This window comes from Colletotrichum acutatum (genome assembly GCF_030867785.1).
Source record: "Colletotrichum acutatum strain CBS 112980 chromosome Unknown BDZ83scaffold_255, whole genome shotgun sequence".
NCBI classification, from domain to species: Eukaryota; Fungi; Ascomycota; class Sordariomycetes; order Glomerellales; family Glomerellaceae; genus Colletotrichum; species Colletotrichum acutatum.
In genome coordinates this window covers 17,289-33,450 of record NW_026849249.1, presented here as the reverse complement: position 1 = coordinate 33,450, position 16,162 = coordinate 17,289, and the positions used below count along the sequence as shown (strand labels likewise).

General features: G+C 52.7%; 5 protein-coding genes across 5 annotated transcripts; 1 reads left to right on the top strand and 4 right to left on the bottom strand.

Annotated features, from left to right (window-relative positions):
- Positions 1-1,807: 1,807 nt before the first annotated feature.
- Positions 1,808-4,715, bottom strand: BDZ83DRAFT_644438 (heterokaryon incompatibility protein). Its single transcript, XM_060509754.1, has 3 exons — positions 4,290-4,715; positions 3,503-4,219; positions 1,808-3,431 (listed from the first exon to the last, which is right to left on the bottom strand). The coding sequence occupies exons 1-3, from the start codon at positions 4,621-4,623 to the stop codon at positions 2,146-2,148; spliced, it is 2,337 nt and encodes a 778-aa protein (XP_060357507.1). The 5' UTR covers positions 4,624-4,715; the 3' UTR covers positions 1,808-2,145.
- Positions 4,716-5,480: 765 nt separating this feature from the next.
- Positions 5,481-6,171, bottom strand: BDZ83DRAFT_594773 (Ribonuclease/ribotoxin; the record flags this gene model as incomplete). The annotated part of the gene is made up of 2 exons (XM_060506735.1): positions 5,481-5,710; positions 5,847-6,171. 2 exons carry the CDS (start codon positions 6,169-6,171, stop codon positions 5,481-5,483), a joined length of 555 nt encoding a protein of 184 aa, XP_060357506.1.
- Positions 6,172-7,430: 1,259 nt separating this feature from the next.
- BDZ83DRAFT_594785 (uncharacterized protein) lies at positions 7,431-8,364 on the top strand (the record flags this gene model as incomplete). Its single annotated transcript, XM_060506736.1, has 2 exons — positions 7,431-7,824; positions 7,916-8,364. 2 exons carry the CDS (start codon positions 7,431-7,433, stop codon positions 8,362-8,364), a joined length of 843 nt encoding a protein of 280 aa, XP_060357505.1.
- Positions 8,365-8,636: 272 nt separating this feature from the next.
- On the bottom strand, positions 8,637-13,471 carry BDZ83DRAFT_758697 (P-loop containing nucleoside triphosphate hydrolase protein; the record flags this gene model as incomplete). Its single annotated transcript, XM_060515071.1, has 13 exons — positions 8,637-8,853; positions 8,924-10,004; positions 10,066-10,130; positions 10,198-10,248; positions 10,315-10,386; positions 10,477-10,600; positions 10,696-11,055; positions 11,150-11,312; positions 11,378-12,117; positions 12,172-12,405; positions 12,472-12,751; positions 12,822-13,045; positions 13,126-13,471. 13 exons carry the CDS (start codon positions 13,469-13,471, stop codon positions 8,637-8,639), a joined length of 3,957 nt encoding a protein of 1,318 aa, XP_060357504.1.
- Positions 13,472-14,976: 1,505 nt separating this feature from the next.
- On the bottom strand, positions 14,977-16,077 carry BDZ83DRAFT_713866 (RTA1 like protein-domain-containing protein; the record flags this gene model as incomplete). Its single annotated transcript, XM_060511647.1, has 3 exons — positions 14,977-15,488; positions 15,569-15,817; positions 15,903-16,077. The coding sequence occupies 3 exons, from the start codon at positions 16,075-16,077 to the stop codon at positions 15,046-15,048; spliced, it is 867 nt and encodes a 288-aa protein (XP_060357503.1). The 3' UTR covers positions 14,977-15,045.
- Between the last annotated feature and the right edge of the window lie 85 nt (positions 16,078-16,162).

Here is a 16,162-nt window from a genome sequence, read left to right as displayed (position 1 = left end):
TGAATTCAATGAACCCAGAGATTTACCGATCGCAGAGTTCATTTAGAGTAAGGCTTCAATTAGCCGACGAAGTGGCTTCTCAATCTGGATCTTCCTCGGCATTCAGGTACTGGGGGCTTTAAACCGAGCTGGCCATCCGAACAGTCGCTCACCGGGCTATGACGACTCTCCCAGGTACCCGGAAATATTGATTGGCGATGACGAGGTTCCATCAGATTCAATGCGATGAGGCTCTCTAATAGACGTCTTGTCAGGGGTGAGAGAGCCCTCGACTACCAATCACCACCGCAGCCGAACGTGATCTCCTGACTTGATGATGCTTGAATCTTCTAGAGACTGGAACCTTTCAACTGACAATCTCCATAATGCAAGTCGCAAGTCAAAGTTCAAGACGGCAGCCTTCACGTGTTGGCCCCGAGGCTCGTGAAATCCTCCGAGGTTGCTTCCCAACGAGGTGGTACCCTGATATCATTACCGTATTTTTGATGGTATCATCCTAGCCTACATGTTAATTACTCGGCATCTCATCCGAAGTAAGGCACACAGACACGTCACTTATACCAAACTCGCCCAAGGCCACCACTAAGGGACCGTCGCTTTTCTGGCCTTGGCGCCTTGCGGCTGCTCCCTTTGCGTATTCGGATTATTTGGTCGTCCGATGTTGTATGGCCAAAGACCGTACAGACCATCCCTGTTTTCCTACTAAATTCACAACGGCCAGCGGGCCCTTTAAAGTCTAAATCTGGGACCCACAGCCTAAAGCGGATGCTTAATGCGAGAGCATGAATGGACGTCATCCACTGACGTTCCAGGGACTGATCGAAATAGGCTTCAAGGTGCATGTGGGCCGTTGGGTGTTGATTGAACTCTGAGGTAATGTTCATCGTGACATGGTATGATGGAATCGTATTCGCAGAAGCAAGGTGAAATCCAAGAGGGGCTTTTGTCATGACAAGAATCTTTATAAAGGGAGCGGAAATTCTCTTCCACAGTAGAGATCCTGTTTAACATCAAGCACTACCTATCACATCTACAACAACAAGATCCAAAAGACACTGCTCAGGCCACATCTCTAAATTAGAGTCCAAGACTGCAACCAGATCAACTTCGCACGATCACAGACTCTTCATTATCTATATAACTTGGAGTCACACCTATCCACTCAGCTAACCTCAAAACGCATTCCTCAAAAAGACTCTACCAATCTCACACAACTTCCAACATGCGTTTCTCAACAGTATTCACCCTCCTCGCCGCCACACTCGTCGTCGCCGCACCAGCACCGGCCGACCTACAAGCCGATGGCGACAAGGACAAAGGAGGCAAGAAGGAGGGCGGCGCTATCGCTTCCTGCGAGGTACAAACCGCCGCCGACCATGTCAAGTGTATAGACGCCTGCGGAGCCGCTAAGAGATCTCTGTTGAGAAGAGCAGACCAGGGCCTCGGAGACAAGGGCGACAAAGGCAAGGACGGGAAGGATAAGGGTTGTATCATGGATTGGTAAGTTCACAGAACGACATTTACCAGTTCCTCGAGGGTTTTGACTAACGATTTTGCAGCACCTCCAAGGCCGTGGCAGGCTACACTGGTTGTGCGGGGGTTGGTCCTGGACCTGCTCCTACCAAGCCCAACTGAGGCATAAGGTGGAGCTGAAAGGGTTGGTTATTGATTTCCCGATATTGTGAGCGTTTTTCGCAGCGTTCTGATAGCGTTGGTGTTTGGCTTCGTGCTACAGCGAGGAAAACGACTTGAGTCTGACGTATATGACGACGACATGACAGAAACTGTAGAATAACTTAAAATGAGATGAACCGCAGTATTTATCAGATTGTATCTAGTTAGATGTGAAGTACCACCTGGTTGAACTGTGGTAAATAGTCAATGGGCTTGGTCTACTACATCATGCCTATAGGCCCTTTCTAAGCCACTATGTTGGCAATGGTCACTGCTTCTAGCAGACAGAGGCTGTTTCCTAAGTGATGTTCAACAAGCCATCCTACCAATGGCACTCGATCACATTTGACGACTAATGCGAACCACTCTCTATACGCGTCAAACGCCTATCGATGATTGCAGTGTACTTAATCTTTGAAGGAAATCATTGTTGGTTTCAAAGATACTCTCGGTGAGCCTCGACCTATGTCGTTATTCAAGCCAAATCTTCTCTCCATCCTCGACTTGAAGCTCATCCTCCAACACCATCCCACCACCCCCACACGCCCGCCGCAAACAAGCCCAACTCTCTCTCTTCACCTGCCGAAACACCACAGCACCAATCCGCTTATACCGCCCTTCCCCAACCTTCTCCACAAGAATCCCCGTCCCGGAGTAATTCACCTCGGCTACATCCTCATCCTCGACATACCCATCATCTAGGAACCAACGACCCCACCTATTCTGCAGTAACTTTGACGCCGCAAGCAAGAGCATCTCGCACGGCGCGGTGTTCTCTTTGGGCTGGATGTCCGGATAGGCTTCGATGAGCGCGTCAGTCTGGTTTAGTCCCGGGTACATGAACGTCCAGCGACTTTCCCCAGCTGCCTCGAGTGTCCCCCGGCACATATGCGCCTGAATCCGAAGGGAAGTAGACAGAAGCTCCGAAGGCTTATCCATAGCAAATTCCCTCTTCGTCTCCGGCTGAGTGACCACGCCTTGCCCCGCCAACTTCGGTGTCCCATCCTTTCCAACGTCCTCCTCCACGATATCTTCGGTAATGGGAGTGATCGTCGTAACACCACTCATCCTAGCCTTCTCCGACACCCTCTCCGAAGCCCGATTCAGCTTCCTCGTCATATTCACAACCTCATCCCGCCAAACCGTTGAATGCTCCCCCTCAAACCTCCCAAAAAGCGGCTTCTTGATCTGAAACCTCACATTCCCACCTCCGTGGTCGCATGCGGTATAGAATCTCGGCAACCTCGGTACCCTGGGCGCAACCTCCACCTCTCCCTTCAACGAAGTCCACGACCAACTCGGATTCCCAACCGCCTGACCCCCCGGAACCACAACCTTCTCCTTCTCACCATACCTCTCTGAGGTAGAACAATCAACGACCCGCCACGCGAGTTGCTCAGCGAGATTAATCCCCCACAACCCCACAGCGTACTCCTCGCCCAGAGCGTCCCGCAGGAGCTTCGCGATACCCCACAGCGCGGCGAGTTTATCCTTGCCGTAGGTGAGGTCGCAGTTCGTGTACGCCGCGACGGCGCTCTTCCAGAATTCTTCGAGCGAGTCCTCGGCCGTGCCGGCCAGGGGTCGGACGGAGAGGGCGGAGGATTGTAGACGTTCGCGCCAGTGTCTGTCGGTGGCAGATTTGGTGTCGAGGGGTGCAGGGAGGCCTTGGGGGAGGGATTCGGTTGCGGTGAGGGTTGCGCAGTCCCAGAAGAGTTGTGTTGAAGTGAATTGGAGCAGGCGGGGGGAGAGCATTCGTTCTATGGACTGTGTCAGTGTGCTGGGGAAGAGATAATGGTCAGGGTCAAGATAGGGGGCGTGGGAATCTGACCTTGAAATACCCAGCCGCGAGTGTAAAGATGGCTTCCCAGCAGATCACGATCCCATAAATCCGCAGGTAAAACCCTCCACACCCTATCTCCAGAGGCCACGGATGGTTGTTGGCTCTCATACCTTACAGGTACTACCTCTGCTGTCCTCTCCCGGAACAATCCGCGCGTGTGGTCCTTCGAGTCCGCCGCCGCGAGGTTACACCACGAGTTCCGGTAGACCTTATGCATGAGCGGCGCCTCATGGTTCCAGTCCTCGCCGTGCTGCTGACCCTGGATGATACACAGCGAGTCAATCCAGATATACCTCAACCCCAGCGTGCGAACAACTTGCACCGCATCGGCGAAGTTCGCGTTGCTGGCCTGAAGTTTTGTCCAGGGTATGCCGTTGGTCGTGTACTCGTCGACGTTAGTCTCTGTGAGGCGGATGAAGGAGCCGGTGCCCCAGCAGTGGGATAGGGTCATGTAGGGGCCGGCTATGGGTTCTTTGGTGGTGTCGATCACGCGGATGTGAGAAGGCGGGGTTACATCGTTATTGTTGGTGTTCGGTGCGCCGACGTCGAGGACCCTGGTTGGTATGAAAGATTTGATGCTGTGGCTTCGGATGCATTTTGGGTGATTGGAGATGCAGTCTTGCATCCAGTCTATCATTTGGGCTTTGGATGCCCCTGAGTCTGTTCGGTTTCCGAGTTCGTGCCGTTCGGGTATGTCGCCCAAGTCTAGGAGGGGTGTGAGTATGTGCATGAGTTCTTGAATGCAAATGTGGCATATGCGATGAGAATGACCAACCTTCTTCGGTGAAGAGATAGAAAGTGACTTCTGGCAGATCTTCGCTCTTCACATTTCCATGAGCGCGGCCTGGCACCGGTCGAAATGTCACGGAGACATGGCCCTTGGTCTCACGGATCTGAGCAGCCTGCCGTATGTTCCAACGAAAGAGAGATTTGACCTTGAGTTCGTGGTCAAACCAAGGTTTGATTTCACCGAGGCCTTTAGCCAGCCTTGTGCAGAAGACACACTGAGAACGCAGTGAGCCTTCGAATGAGTCGGCGTCTGGGTGGTGATAGTCCCATCGTTTCCCAGACTCGAGGACTGTAGTTTGGCAGAATTTACAGACGATCATGGTGCATCCAGCTCGAATGGTAAACCCTCGTTTGGTGGTTCTCGTTTCATGTGATGTACATCTACGAGGCTGAGATTGAGAGTGAGCTGCCCCGATGCTTGGGTGAGATTTTGGGCTGAGATGAGCAGGCAGCCGTCATCCTGAAAGTGGTGGGGTCACTTAACAGCACGCAGACAGGGGTCATGATTGGATGTTGGAGGCTGTGAGTGAGTGAACGCAGTCGAGGGTAAGAGCAGAGATGAGAGCAGGGCTTGTAGTAAGAATTGACGATGAGATGAGTGCAATTCCCGGGAGCGATACGCGTCCAGATAAGTTTCATTATTACTGGCTCAGCTTGTAATTAGTGAGTAGAGGCTCAAGCGGTTTACTTCAACGCCAGACCAAAGGCTCTGAAGATAGATCCCTTCTGCGTCACCTTCTGTCAGGCCACAAAACGTAGTGTAAGAGGCTAGCCACCCGATGAAAGTTTCCCAGTGCCATTTCACTCTCGTATGGTATTGCGATGAAGGGGATTCCCCTGCCTCTTTGGTGCGGCTACAACTCAGTTGGTCGGGCAAAATACCACGGTCGGCAAAGCGCTGAACTCAATCCCCAGCTCTAGCCCCTCCTACGCATCCTGTTTGAAAAAGGCGATTTCCAAATAACATAGACATCAGGCGCAGATAGCCTCGTTTCTGTTGTTTTTCTGCTGAACTCTCTCTCATCCGGGGACGGCGCCCAATGAGGGCCAGACCAGAGTCTATACGTTGAGAGTTGGGTTGATCCGCTTCCCCTCGACCAGCGGCATCGTCATGTCTCCGTCTCTCACATTACCCCTCGCTCGGCGTTTGCTTGGATGTGTTGCTTGCCGATTTCGATTAAGCAGTGAGTGCCAGAAGTGAGAGAATAGACACAACAGCCCCAATTGAGCCGGGCCCCTTGTAGCTCGACGCAGCAGACGTGCCGTTGGCCGAAGACGACGACCTCGTCTGGTTGCAGGAGACGAAGCCGTTGCGCGATGCAGCGCCGGTATGGGTCATGGCTCCGACGTAGACACAGCTGCCCCGGTAGGCCGGGTCGAACACAACACGGTCGGCTCCGGGCGCCCCTGCATGATGTAGCAATGTCAGTGCGTATTCTCATGTTCGATGACGTGCCAAGAACGGCGAAGGTGGCACTTGAAATGCCAAGAGACCGGTTCCTGGGGAATGATGAGATGCTAAGGGTATTCAGATGCGACTTACGTCCGCTGTAGTTTCCAGACGTTATGATGGGGAACTCTTGGTAGGGGCCCGATGTGGTGAAGACGAGGCTCTCGCGGTTGTTGAAGCGGTGGGGGTACTGGCTGGTGCCGATCTGCTGGTTCGCGGCGTAGAGACGGCAGCCTTCGGCAGTGGCGTCCTGGATTTGTCTCTTGGAGTACTTGTTGCTACCGCAGGTTACAGTGCCGACGTCGGTTGTTCCCTGACGCTTCTCGAGGGCCTGTTCGGGCTCGGGGTTGGCGATGGGGTTCGCGGCGGCGGAGACGGCGCAGAGGGCGAGGGTGAGAGCGGACTTGAAGGAGACCATTTTGGATGGCGTGGTCTGGTGGACTAAAAGGGTGTTTGAGATGAGATTGCTGTCGATGTGTCCGTGGACGTTGGTTGGTGTGGTATTTATGCGGATCTGTAACGTCTTCCCAGGCGTGAGGAGAGCTGGATAATGGCGAGGTGTGGCGTGAATCGAGTCAATAATCAAGAAGATGATGGGCCTGCCCGCGATTAAAAGTTGCGAATGCTTTATTGAGTTGACTGAAAGAATAAGGCGAGCGAAGAAGGGACAACAAAGCTGCCGAGAAACTTGGCCGGCGCGAGAAACCCGATTCCCGTGTGCCAAGTGTGGAAAATGCAAATTAAATCCAGTCGATTTCAGCTCACGTCGTCCCTTCCTGTTCCGGGGGCCAGGCTGGGCGGTTCCTTCGCAACTCCCAAACGCTCCCAAACATGTCAAAACTTTATTGATCTTTAGGCGTTTCCGCGGCGTTTTCAGGTGAGCCGGGTCCAGAGACGGCGCTGGCGCAGGAAGGAGTAGAGGGAAAAGTCACTTGAATCAGAGTTGGCACCAATCAAAGCTTGACAAAAAACATAAGCTTAATCTTTGTGCCTGTTTCCCAGAGGCCGCCGTCTCCACTTCGTTTGGGGGCGATTGGCTGGATGATATGGGTTTTTTGCAGCGCCAGGTCCTGCGCTGGAGGGCGGGAGGAGCCGATCAACCGAGACGAGATGCAGTTAGGTCCAATGAAAATAAATGCACATAATTCAGCTAGACGTGCCACACTTTGAACTGTCAAGCAAACACTTTCCAGACACAGCCACATGCATTGGAGGAATCAAGAAAGAGTGCATGGCTTGCGTGTCTCGTCTTGTCACTGCCCGTCACGCCTTCCGTGGCTGCCCGGCCGGCTCCTGCCTCTCGTCACCGTGCACGGTGCAACGTGGCAGCCGAGAGCGGGGCCTCCTTCCTCGCTTGCCTGCTTACATAAGGTAAGGTTCTCACAGGCTCTGGCAAGTACGACTGCGAGTACGTACCGCATGCGCGACTCCCCGCTGACGACGTCAGTGAAGCTGCGTTGCCTCCACGTGGGCCGAGATTGGCCAAATTGGCCTCGTCCAGGCTTCCCACCTTCCCGTTGTGACATCGCCATAAAACGGCTATCAACACTAGCACCTCCACCACCGCCACACCTTCTGTCAACCTGTCAACATCGCAACCCCTCCACCTCTGGTTCAAATACCTCTAGAAAGCCATTTCTCTGTACTCGTTCACGTTCTTTTTCACATATACCCAAAATGAATAACTTGTTGCCAAAAACTGATGCGCCCAAGGTGGGCGTTAACGACGCCATTGCTGCGTTGCCCGCCTACAAGTCCCTCGGCTCCTTCATCAAGACCGACGGCACCACCGACAAGAAGGCACTCGAAAACACCGTTGACGAGTTCAAGGATCTGGCAAAGAAGTCCGAATCTCAGATCGAGGATTTCCTCTGGGACACATACAACGCAATCTTCGCCGTTGCCAAGCAGACCGCTCCAGAGAAGCAGGCCCCGCTCGTCGATTTCCTGCAACGTCTGCGCGAGACCACCGTCACGGCGTCAGATGGCCAGCCCCTGAAATTCAACAATCAAGTTGTCTGGAAAGATCTTCCCACCTTTGGGTGGGTTGCCCGTGATCTGTGGAACTTTGGTGAGTACAATTACAATTTGTAGCAGGGGAAATGCCCTATACATACCCCTGTGCTATTTTATATGAGGGCAAACCGTAATAACGCGCCTAGACACCTCGGACACCTCTGCATCGGCCGAGGAAAAGGCAAGCTGGACAAACCTCTCTGCCTTCGCCGCCCAGCTCACCGCCCGCGCCGACCTCACCAACCCCCAGGACCCCTTTGACTTCTCTCTCTACGGTCTCTGGGCCCTGCGTGCCGCTTTCGAGGAAGAGGATGCTGGGAGTGAAGGCGGCAAAGACGTCATTGCCACCAGGATTGCCTACCAGTGGACCAATCACGCCGTAGGTGCGCTACATGACCTCAGCATGAAGAAGCGCAACTTTGAGGGCAAGTCGGGCAAGCCGGGGAGCAAGTATGCAGACCGCGAGTGGAAGGGACTGAATGAGGAGAGGTATGGTCTCTGGGCGGACAGCATCACGTCGATATCGCAGACGGCTTCAGATGATGAGGCTCGCGCCCTCGCGAAGGAGGCGGCGGCGAAGATGACGAGCAAATAGGCACAAATGGGCCCGAATGCATCCTGGAGGCAGATGGTTTGAAATCAGGGAGAGAATGATGCACACGAAGAAAAGTATATATGTTCTAGTAATGAGAGCCCTTGCTCATCCATGGGAAAGGATGCACAGGTTTCTAATGCAAGCCCCTTTTTGATGACTAGTAAGGTAGTCGAAACGAATAGCTCCAATCGTCCTCCTAGCCGTCTCCATCTTCTATTCATCTTGCAGTACGGAGGTTGTGCAATTGGCAGTTCAGGGTGGAAAGGACTCGCTCACCCTTCTTGCAGTTTCCACATCGTAGCAAACTGGCCGCCGTCCTCGAGCAGCTTCTTGGGACTATCAAACTCCACAACCTTTCCGTCTTGGAGCGTCACGACCTTGTCAAAGTCCACAACAGCCCGCAGCCGATGGGCAATAACAATGATGGTCCAATCCTGGAACTTGCTGCCGATGAGGTCTTGCACGACTTGTTCAGTGGCTTGATCGAGACTTTTGGGAAACGTTAGCGAACGCTTTCTTCCTGAGGCCGATTTAGAATGCAAATGATGGGTAGACTTACCTGCTGGTTGCTTCATCGAGCAGTAAGACACGACTATCCCTCAAGATGGCCCTCGCCATGCAGAAAAGCTGCTTCTGTCCCGCGCTCAGCCAGTCAGTGTTCAGATTTGCCTCGAGACCTCCCTTGTCTTCGAATAGAGCTTTGAGCCCCGTCTTCTCCAAAGCGTCCCAAATATCGGTGTCATCTTTGCAAGACTCATACGGGTCCAAGTTGTGACGAACGGTACCGGGTAGGAAGAGCGGATCCTGTGGCAACGCGACGAGAGATTCACGCAACCGTGCAATGGGCACGCTGCGGATATCTACACTGTCCACTTCAATGACACCGGTAGACGGCTCGTGAAGTCTCAGTAGCAAGGCAAGAAGGGTGGACTTCCCGCTGCCCGTTCGTCCGCAGATGGCCAACTTCTCTCCAGGTTCAACAGTGAGATTGATGCCACTGAAAACCTGATGGTCATCATATGCCGCCGACACGTTGCGGATATCAATTCGGCCCCTGGAAGGCCACTCCTTCACCACAGGATCCTTGCCGTTGTCATTCTCCTCAGAGGGAGTCTCCGCCTCGAACTCTCTGATCCTCGTCACAGCACCCAAACTAGTCTCCAACTGCGCCCAATAGTTCAACAACTGCGTCAACAGCTGCCCAAACGTCATGACACTCACGAGCGCGACCCCAAGCAGCCCCGCGTCCACACGGTCTCTCAACCAAACAGCAGACGCCACAAGCAGCACCGCCAACGCAGCAACGACAAGATTCAGCACCAGTAGAAGCCATTTCTGCAGACTTCCCATCGCGTAGAACGCGCGTTGGGAGAGGTCTAGCCGTTGCAGGTTCTGAGATTGCACTCGGGATGTCCAGCGGGGTCCGAGGGCGCGGATGGTGATGAGGCCAGTGGCGGAGGCGATAAAGTGCGAGAAGAGCGGGGATTTGGTTTCGAGGTCGAGGAGGCGGATTTGGCGGGATGTTTGGAGGTAAATTCTTTGGAGGAGGTAAAGGAGGGGGATGAGGATTGGGATGGAGAGGGAGAGGATTGGTGTGGCGAGGGTTGTAAGGGTTATGTCTGCTATTGCGAGGGTGAGGTCTGTTGGTGTCAGTGACTGCAATGACTTGAAGAGATGAGAGAGGTTGGAGTTGTATCTTACTGTCAAAGGTCAGCATGAAGGCGAGGGGAAGGGGGAGGTCGACGAGGTTCATGTCTTGGCTGAATCTGGATGGAAGCGTAAGGTGTCAGTTGAGGGTCTAGATGGTGTTGGAGAAAGTATGGATGGGCTTACCGGTTAATGATGACGCCTGTATCGGTCTTCACAAAGAAAGAAAGGGGTGCGCTGGAAAAGTTTCGTCCGTCAGATGTCTTCATTCCAATCGAAGAGGCAAAGCAGAACGAGTCTTACGAGAGAGCGGCTTTGAGAACGCTAAAGTGAAGCCCCTTGGCCGAGTGAGGAACAATGACAACGAGGAAGTAGCTTGAGATCGGAACGTAAGTATGTCAGCAACACAGGCGCCGTCTTTAGAGAAGAGTAGGGAGGAGGGATTTTGGGGGGTATGGAACTCACTAGCACTCGATGGCGAGGGCCATCTCCGTCAAGACGCCCCAGAGGATGTAGACACCCACCCACATCCCCACATTCTCTTGTCCTCCTTTCTCGTTGGCAGCGACCCAGAACTTGACCCAAAGGCCTATAGATGAGTTAGTATGCTCCGAGAATGCTATCACGCCTGACTCATAGCCAAGTGGCATAGAAGGTAAGGGACTAGCTTGGCAGATTTCTTACGTGGCATGATTCTGCAGATGGTTTGAAAGATGACCATCGCCACGAAAAGCCCAAAGGGTGTAGTTCCCATGGACTTGATGTAATATAACAAGGAACTCGTATTCGCGGCGCCGCGAGCTTTGGTCTTGGACGAGTCATCTGGCTTGGGAACCGCGGCAGCCTTGCCCTTCTTGTTGCCATTTTCTTCTCCTCCTACTCCTGCCTCCGCCGAGTCGCCGTCTTCATGTTCGCTTTTCTGAGTAACTTTGAGAGTACTGACGTAGCCTCCGGTCTTGCAGAGGTCTTCATATAAGCCTGCCTCAGAAATGGTTCCGTCGCTACCAAGAGAAATGATGTTGTCTGCAGAACGCAACCACTGGGCTGTGATCATGGTTGGCCATGTCAGTGCGTGCTCGTTCATACAGCTTGATGGCATAAAGACAGGGACAGTAGAGAAAGTATGAGAGTCTCTCACCATTGTGCGTCGCAAAGATAACAGCCCGCCCCTCCCCACGTAAAAGGCCAGCAATCCCAAACAATGAGTTGAAGCATTTCGAAGCCGTCTTAGAATCTAGACCTTTCAGGTTATCGTCCATGATGACGATTTGCTTTGCGCTATAAACGGCTCTAGCAAGTGCCTTATAAAAACCGTCAGTAACATGTTACAACTCGTCTGGAAGAGGCTTTGAGTCGTATGACATACAATCCGATGCTTTTGACCACCACTAAGAGCGGAACCCGAGCTTCCCACTATGGTCTCATCGCCTTGCGGAAGGAGATCAAGATCCTCTTCCAACTGACATGCGCGAATAATCTTGCCGTAAAAGTCTGCCTCTTCACGCGAAGAGACGCCGCCGATGATGTTTTCCTTGATGCTCTGGTTCAGAATCCAGGGGTCTTGGTCGCAGTACGCCACGTCTGTTGAGCTTGCGTACTCGACCGACCCCGAGATACGGTACGTCTCGCCCGCGAGGGACTTCAGTAGGGTAGATTTACCCGAACCCACTGGTCCGACGAGAATCGTGAGACTCCCTGGGCGGATCTCGAGGTCTAGGGACTTGAGAATGGCTTGGTCTTTGTGCCAGCCAAAAGAACCGTTTGAGACTTTGATCAGGGGCCGGGCTTGGCTGTCAGTTTGTGGCGACTCGCTATTTCCATTGCTTGCCTGCACGGCGGGGTCCGAAGTTGTATTTGGTTTGACGAGACGATAATCCTCCCGCTTCTCTTTGGCGAGGTACTCTTGGATCCTATCAAGACACCCGATCGCCGCTCCGAGGTTATTTGGAATCATGACGAGCTCGGAAACGGGGTTGATTAGAATACCGAGGAGGCTAAGGGATGTGAAAGCCTGAACCACGTTGAGAGGCCGGCCGCCGGACAGTTTCGAGATGATGCCAAAGGCGGCGAAGGTGATGGACGGGGTCATGATAGATGGGAATTGACCTAGGCAGTGTTAGACGCAGTATCATTGAGGAGCGCATGATGTGCTTGGCCTACCGATGAGAACGTTGAGAATCTGCACTCTCCTGAACTTCTTCGACTCATCCAGCTCAAAGTCCCGGAAGCCTTGAATCTGCCCTTGAACTGTACTAGTCAGGCCGCTCATCTTGACGCCCTTGATCGAGCCAATGATTTCTGTGGTAATGCCAACCCGCTTCTGGATCGCCTGCATCCACCTCCGCTGGCGCGGCGGGATCAGCTGCCCCGTTTTGATGCCGGCTGACACACTGACTATCAAACCTATTAGACAAACACAAGGTTCATGATATCAGAGCTATGAAGAGACGATCGACTTACGAAGCGCGATGATGATAGGGGCAACACTCACAGCCCCAAGCTGCTCGCTCATGATCCACATGGCGAACCCGAGCTGGAGGAGATTAGGGATGATAGCGACGCACCATTGAGCCGCCACGGTGATGCGCTCGACCTCCGTACTCATCAGCGCGACTGCCGCTTGGGAGTTACCAGTCTCTGCGCGGAGGGTGAGCATGTTCTGGTAGATGATGGCGATGAGGGCGCCGCGGATGCGGGTGATGAGACGGTGGGTGAGTTGGCCGGACCATCTTGTAGAGATCTGCAGGCAAGGAAGGCGTGATTAGTTCCGCAGTCTCTAGGTTGCCGAGGATCAGAGTAGTAATACGTACGGCTAGTCCAAGGTATGTGATGGCAAAGGCGGCAACGAGGGTTTGACCGTAAATGATGGGCTTGTCATGGTGGTCTCGAATGTACTCGATTGTGGTTTTCACGAGGAGGGGTTGCGCGAGACCAAAGGCCACCATACCGACGCGCGGGATGTGTATGAAGAACAGCTCGGCTCGGAAGGCCTTGAAGACCGCAACGACTAGGGCGTGATTCTTGTCGCGATCGACTATGGGAAGTATCATTCAGCATCAAGCGTCACTCAAGAAGCAACATCATTATCAGGACAAGGGGAGAAGAGCTGCGTACCGTTCGTCCATGCCGAGGAAAGGCGCTCAAGCACCGCTTCGCCATCGAGGGCTTCGTCAAGCGGATCAAGATCTTCTGCTACAAGGTTCTTCTTCCACCCTAGGCGCAGCAGAGGGTTGACCCATGTCGCGAAGCTCTTGCCAAAGATACCTGCTGTCTCCTCTCTCGAGACCCTCCGAGCTGGGATGGCGATGACGGTGGGTTTTGACACGGACTCAGCTGCGAGTAAGAGTACCTTGAGGATGACTTGAATTGTCAAGAGCAGGGCGATATAACCCTCGCTGTTGTTTTGCGGTGATAGATGCCAAGCCGAGCTCACGCGGGCGGCGTCGAGAAATATGGTCATCAGTAGGAATACCTGAAGGAGGGCAGATGGAGCGAGTGATTTGCGATGCTCTCGTTCCGATAGCAATGTGAAAAGGATACTGGTCGTAACCGACAATATCCAAGAAGCAAGATTGACACCAAATTGACTCTGACTGTCTCTCCAAAGGGCAAATCTCATGAGTAAGATGATTTGTAACGCCATGAGGGCCTGCCAAATAACCTATTTGAGTAGATTAGCCTCGGCAACTCTGCTCAGTCAGATCTATCTGAACATGCCTGTTTGAACGTGAGAAGACCTGATACTTGGTCGATCCAAGCGTCACTTTGCTGCCCAGCATATCTAACAATGCCGGATGTCAAAATAATAGTAACTGGGACGATGGCGACTGAAGTGGGTGCAATCAACAGTAACAGGAAACTCAAAATGATGAGGCTGACCAGATTAGCCACTGGGCGGATGTGTCCATATGAGACCACTGCTCTGGCCTGCAGCTGGTACCGACGATGAAGTCCCCAGACTAATGCGATCGAGCAAGGAAGAATGGAGAAGATGACTTCCTCTAGGCGAGGATTAAGGCCAAAGCCTTGAAGGCATAGCGTGGAGCTCCATGCTGAACTATCGGAGCAGGCGAACGCGTCTTTGGCCATGAATTGTTGACTGTATCCAAGCTCCATGGTATTAGTTGCGGCTGGTGTGAACGTCAGAGATGCCATCGCAGGCTCAAGTAACAGAATCGCTGCTCACTGAGGATTATTATGAGGCGGTCACGGCTCGATTGGCTTCCATGTTTGCCGCCTCCCTGATGCTTGACTAGATTCGACAGTAAGATGACGCGCCTGAGATTGAGTACCTCGATACCGCGACGACCCGACCAAAGTCCCCTTTTGGCGAAGGATTCGCAACAGGGCTCGAAAATGTAAGACCGGAACAAACACCCCTGGCAATCGGGAACAGCCGGTCTTAATGCCCCTCAAGCATTCTGTCTCGGCGCTGTAGGCTGACTGTTCACCTGCCTGAAGGAGACTAATTGGCACTCGTATAGTGATCCTCCCCTGAAAATATTTCCTTGTCAGCAGACAAAAACATCGGAAAGAGACGGGCTCGAAAATGGCGTCAGGGTCACACATGGTTTCTTGAGGGGTTACTTCGTAGTGAGAGGATTGCAATGCTTGTGGTTCTAAGATGAGAAACTTCGATCTTGAACGACTTTGCTAGAGTTGACGTAAATAAACATGTTGACAGGACGAGGAACCATTGATGAGGTAGACGATCTTCTCGGGATAAGCGACCCCTGACTGATTGTTGCTGTGCCTCAATTAGTACACAATAAAACGGCATGAGTCGACTTGACGAGCCTGCAAGACTTGGTTGCGTCATGAGAGAAGACTTGTATTAGTATGAACAGTCCAAAACTGCAAAGCAAGAACGAACGTAAACTTCCAATCCTACATGTGATGCCCATTGCAGAGGTTCCGAATGTACTTGCTGAACCTCTGGAAATCCACGAAAATTCCCCTCTTTCACGAGCAATCAGCATCACGATCTCCGCCGTTGTCCCAAACTCAGCGCCAGAGAACAAGCAACTAAAGCATCTAAGTGAAAGTTTGCAAATCAAGAGGCACGCTGCTCTCCGAGATGGCCGTCAACTTGTTCTCTGTCTGAATGATGGTACCCGGATGGAATACATTGAATACGGCTGCAACAAGGAGCATCAGCGCCGCATCGAAGACGTAAATGTACATCTCGCTTGCCATCAACGCTCCATTGCTACCAGTGACATACTCGGCAACCCTAAAAACCGACCGAATCATGATCAGAAGACTTGCGCCATACAGGATCCAGTGAATTGGTTTCCAGCGCAGGGAAGCAGAGTTGCAGGCGTCGGTGGGGTTCTGGTTGATGCGATAGTGGAAGAGGCAGGTGACGACGATAAAGCCTCCGAAGAAGAGGATTTGGACTGCGAGGCCGGCGATAATGATGTTTTCTCCGAGGTCAACGTCGGATAGAGATTTTGCTCGGGATAGAATAGCACCGCCTGTTCAAAATAAATGTCAGCCCAACTATCCGCGGGTCTGAAATAACTTAGTGGTAAAAACCGGAAAGAAGGAAACCCACCTGCGCCCTGCGTCACGAAAGAAATCACGTCGCCCAAAACGAAGAGTTTAGTCAACCACTTTGTCCTGATCAAAGCCAGGTGCTCGGCCTCGAGAAAGCGAATGAGGCGGCCCAGGACCATGTAGATAGACGCGGCAAGGAGCGCGGGCCCAAGAAGAAGCGTCAAGCTCTGGATCGTGTAGGAGGTCGTCGACCAGTTTGGAGTTTCTGTTGCAGACAGTGCACGGCCTATATAGCCCACAATTTCGACTGTGACATTGCGTGTCGGTAAGTGCGAGGTAATAAGGAAGATGCGCCTACTGAGGCATGGACTAGCGACGATATTATCACTTACAGCAGCAGCCAATCAAGAATGGAACAAAGTACCAGGCTCTAAGCTTGATCATCTGATAAAGATGCAGCGCGGACGAGATGCCAAAGAGAGCGATGAAAACGCATGCTGCTGGGAGAGAAGGTTCATAGTGGTAGAAAACGAATTCTCCTGGGCTGTTCTCGGTTGGTGAGTCCATGGTTCTAGAATCTAGATGACTGGGACGATGAATTATCGAGGTATTTTCTCAGAGCAACAAAGCACTGTTTTATACTGTCTTCGAC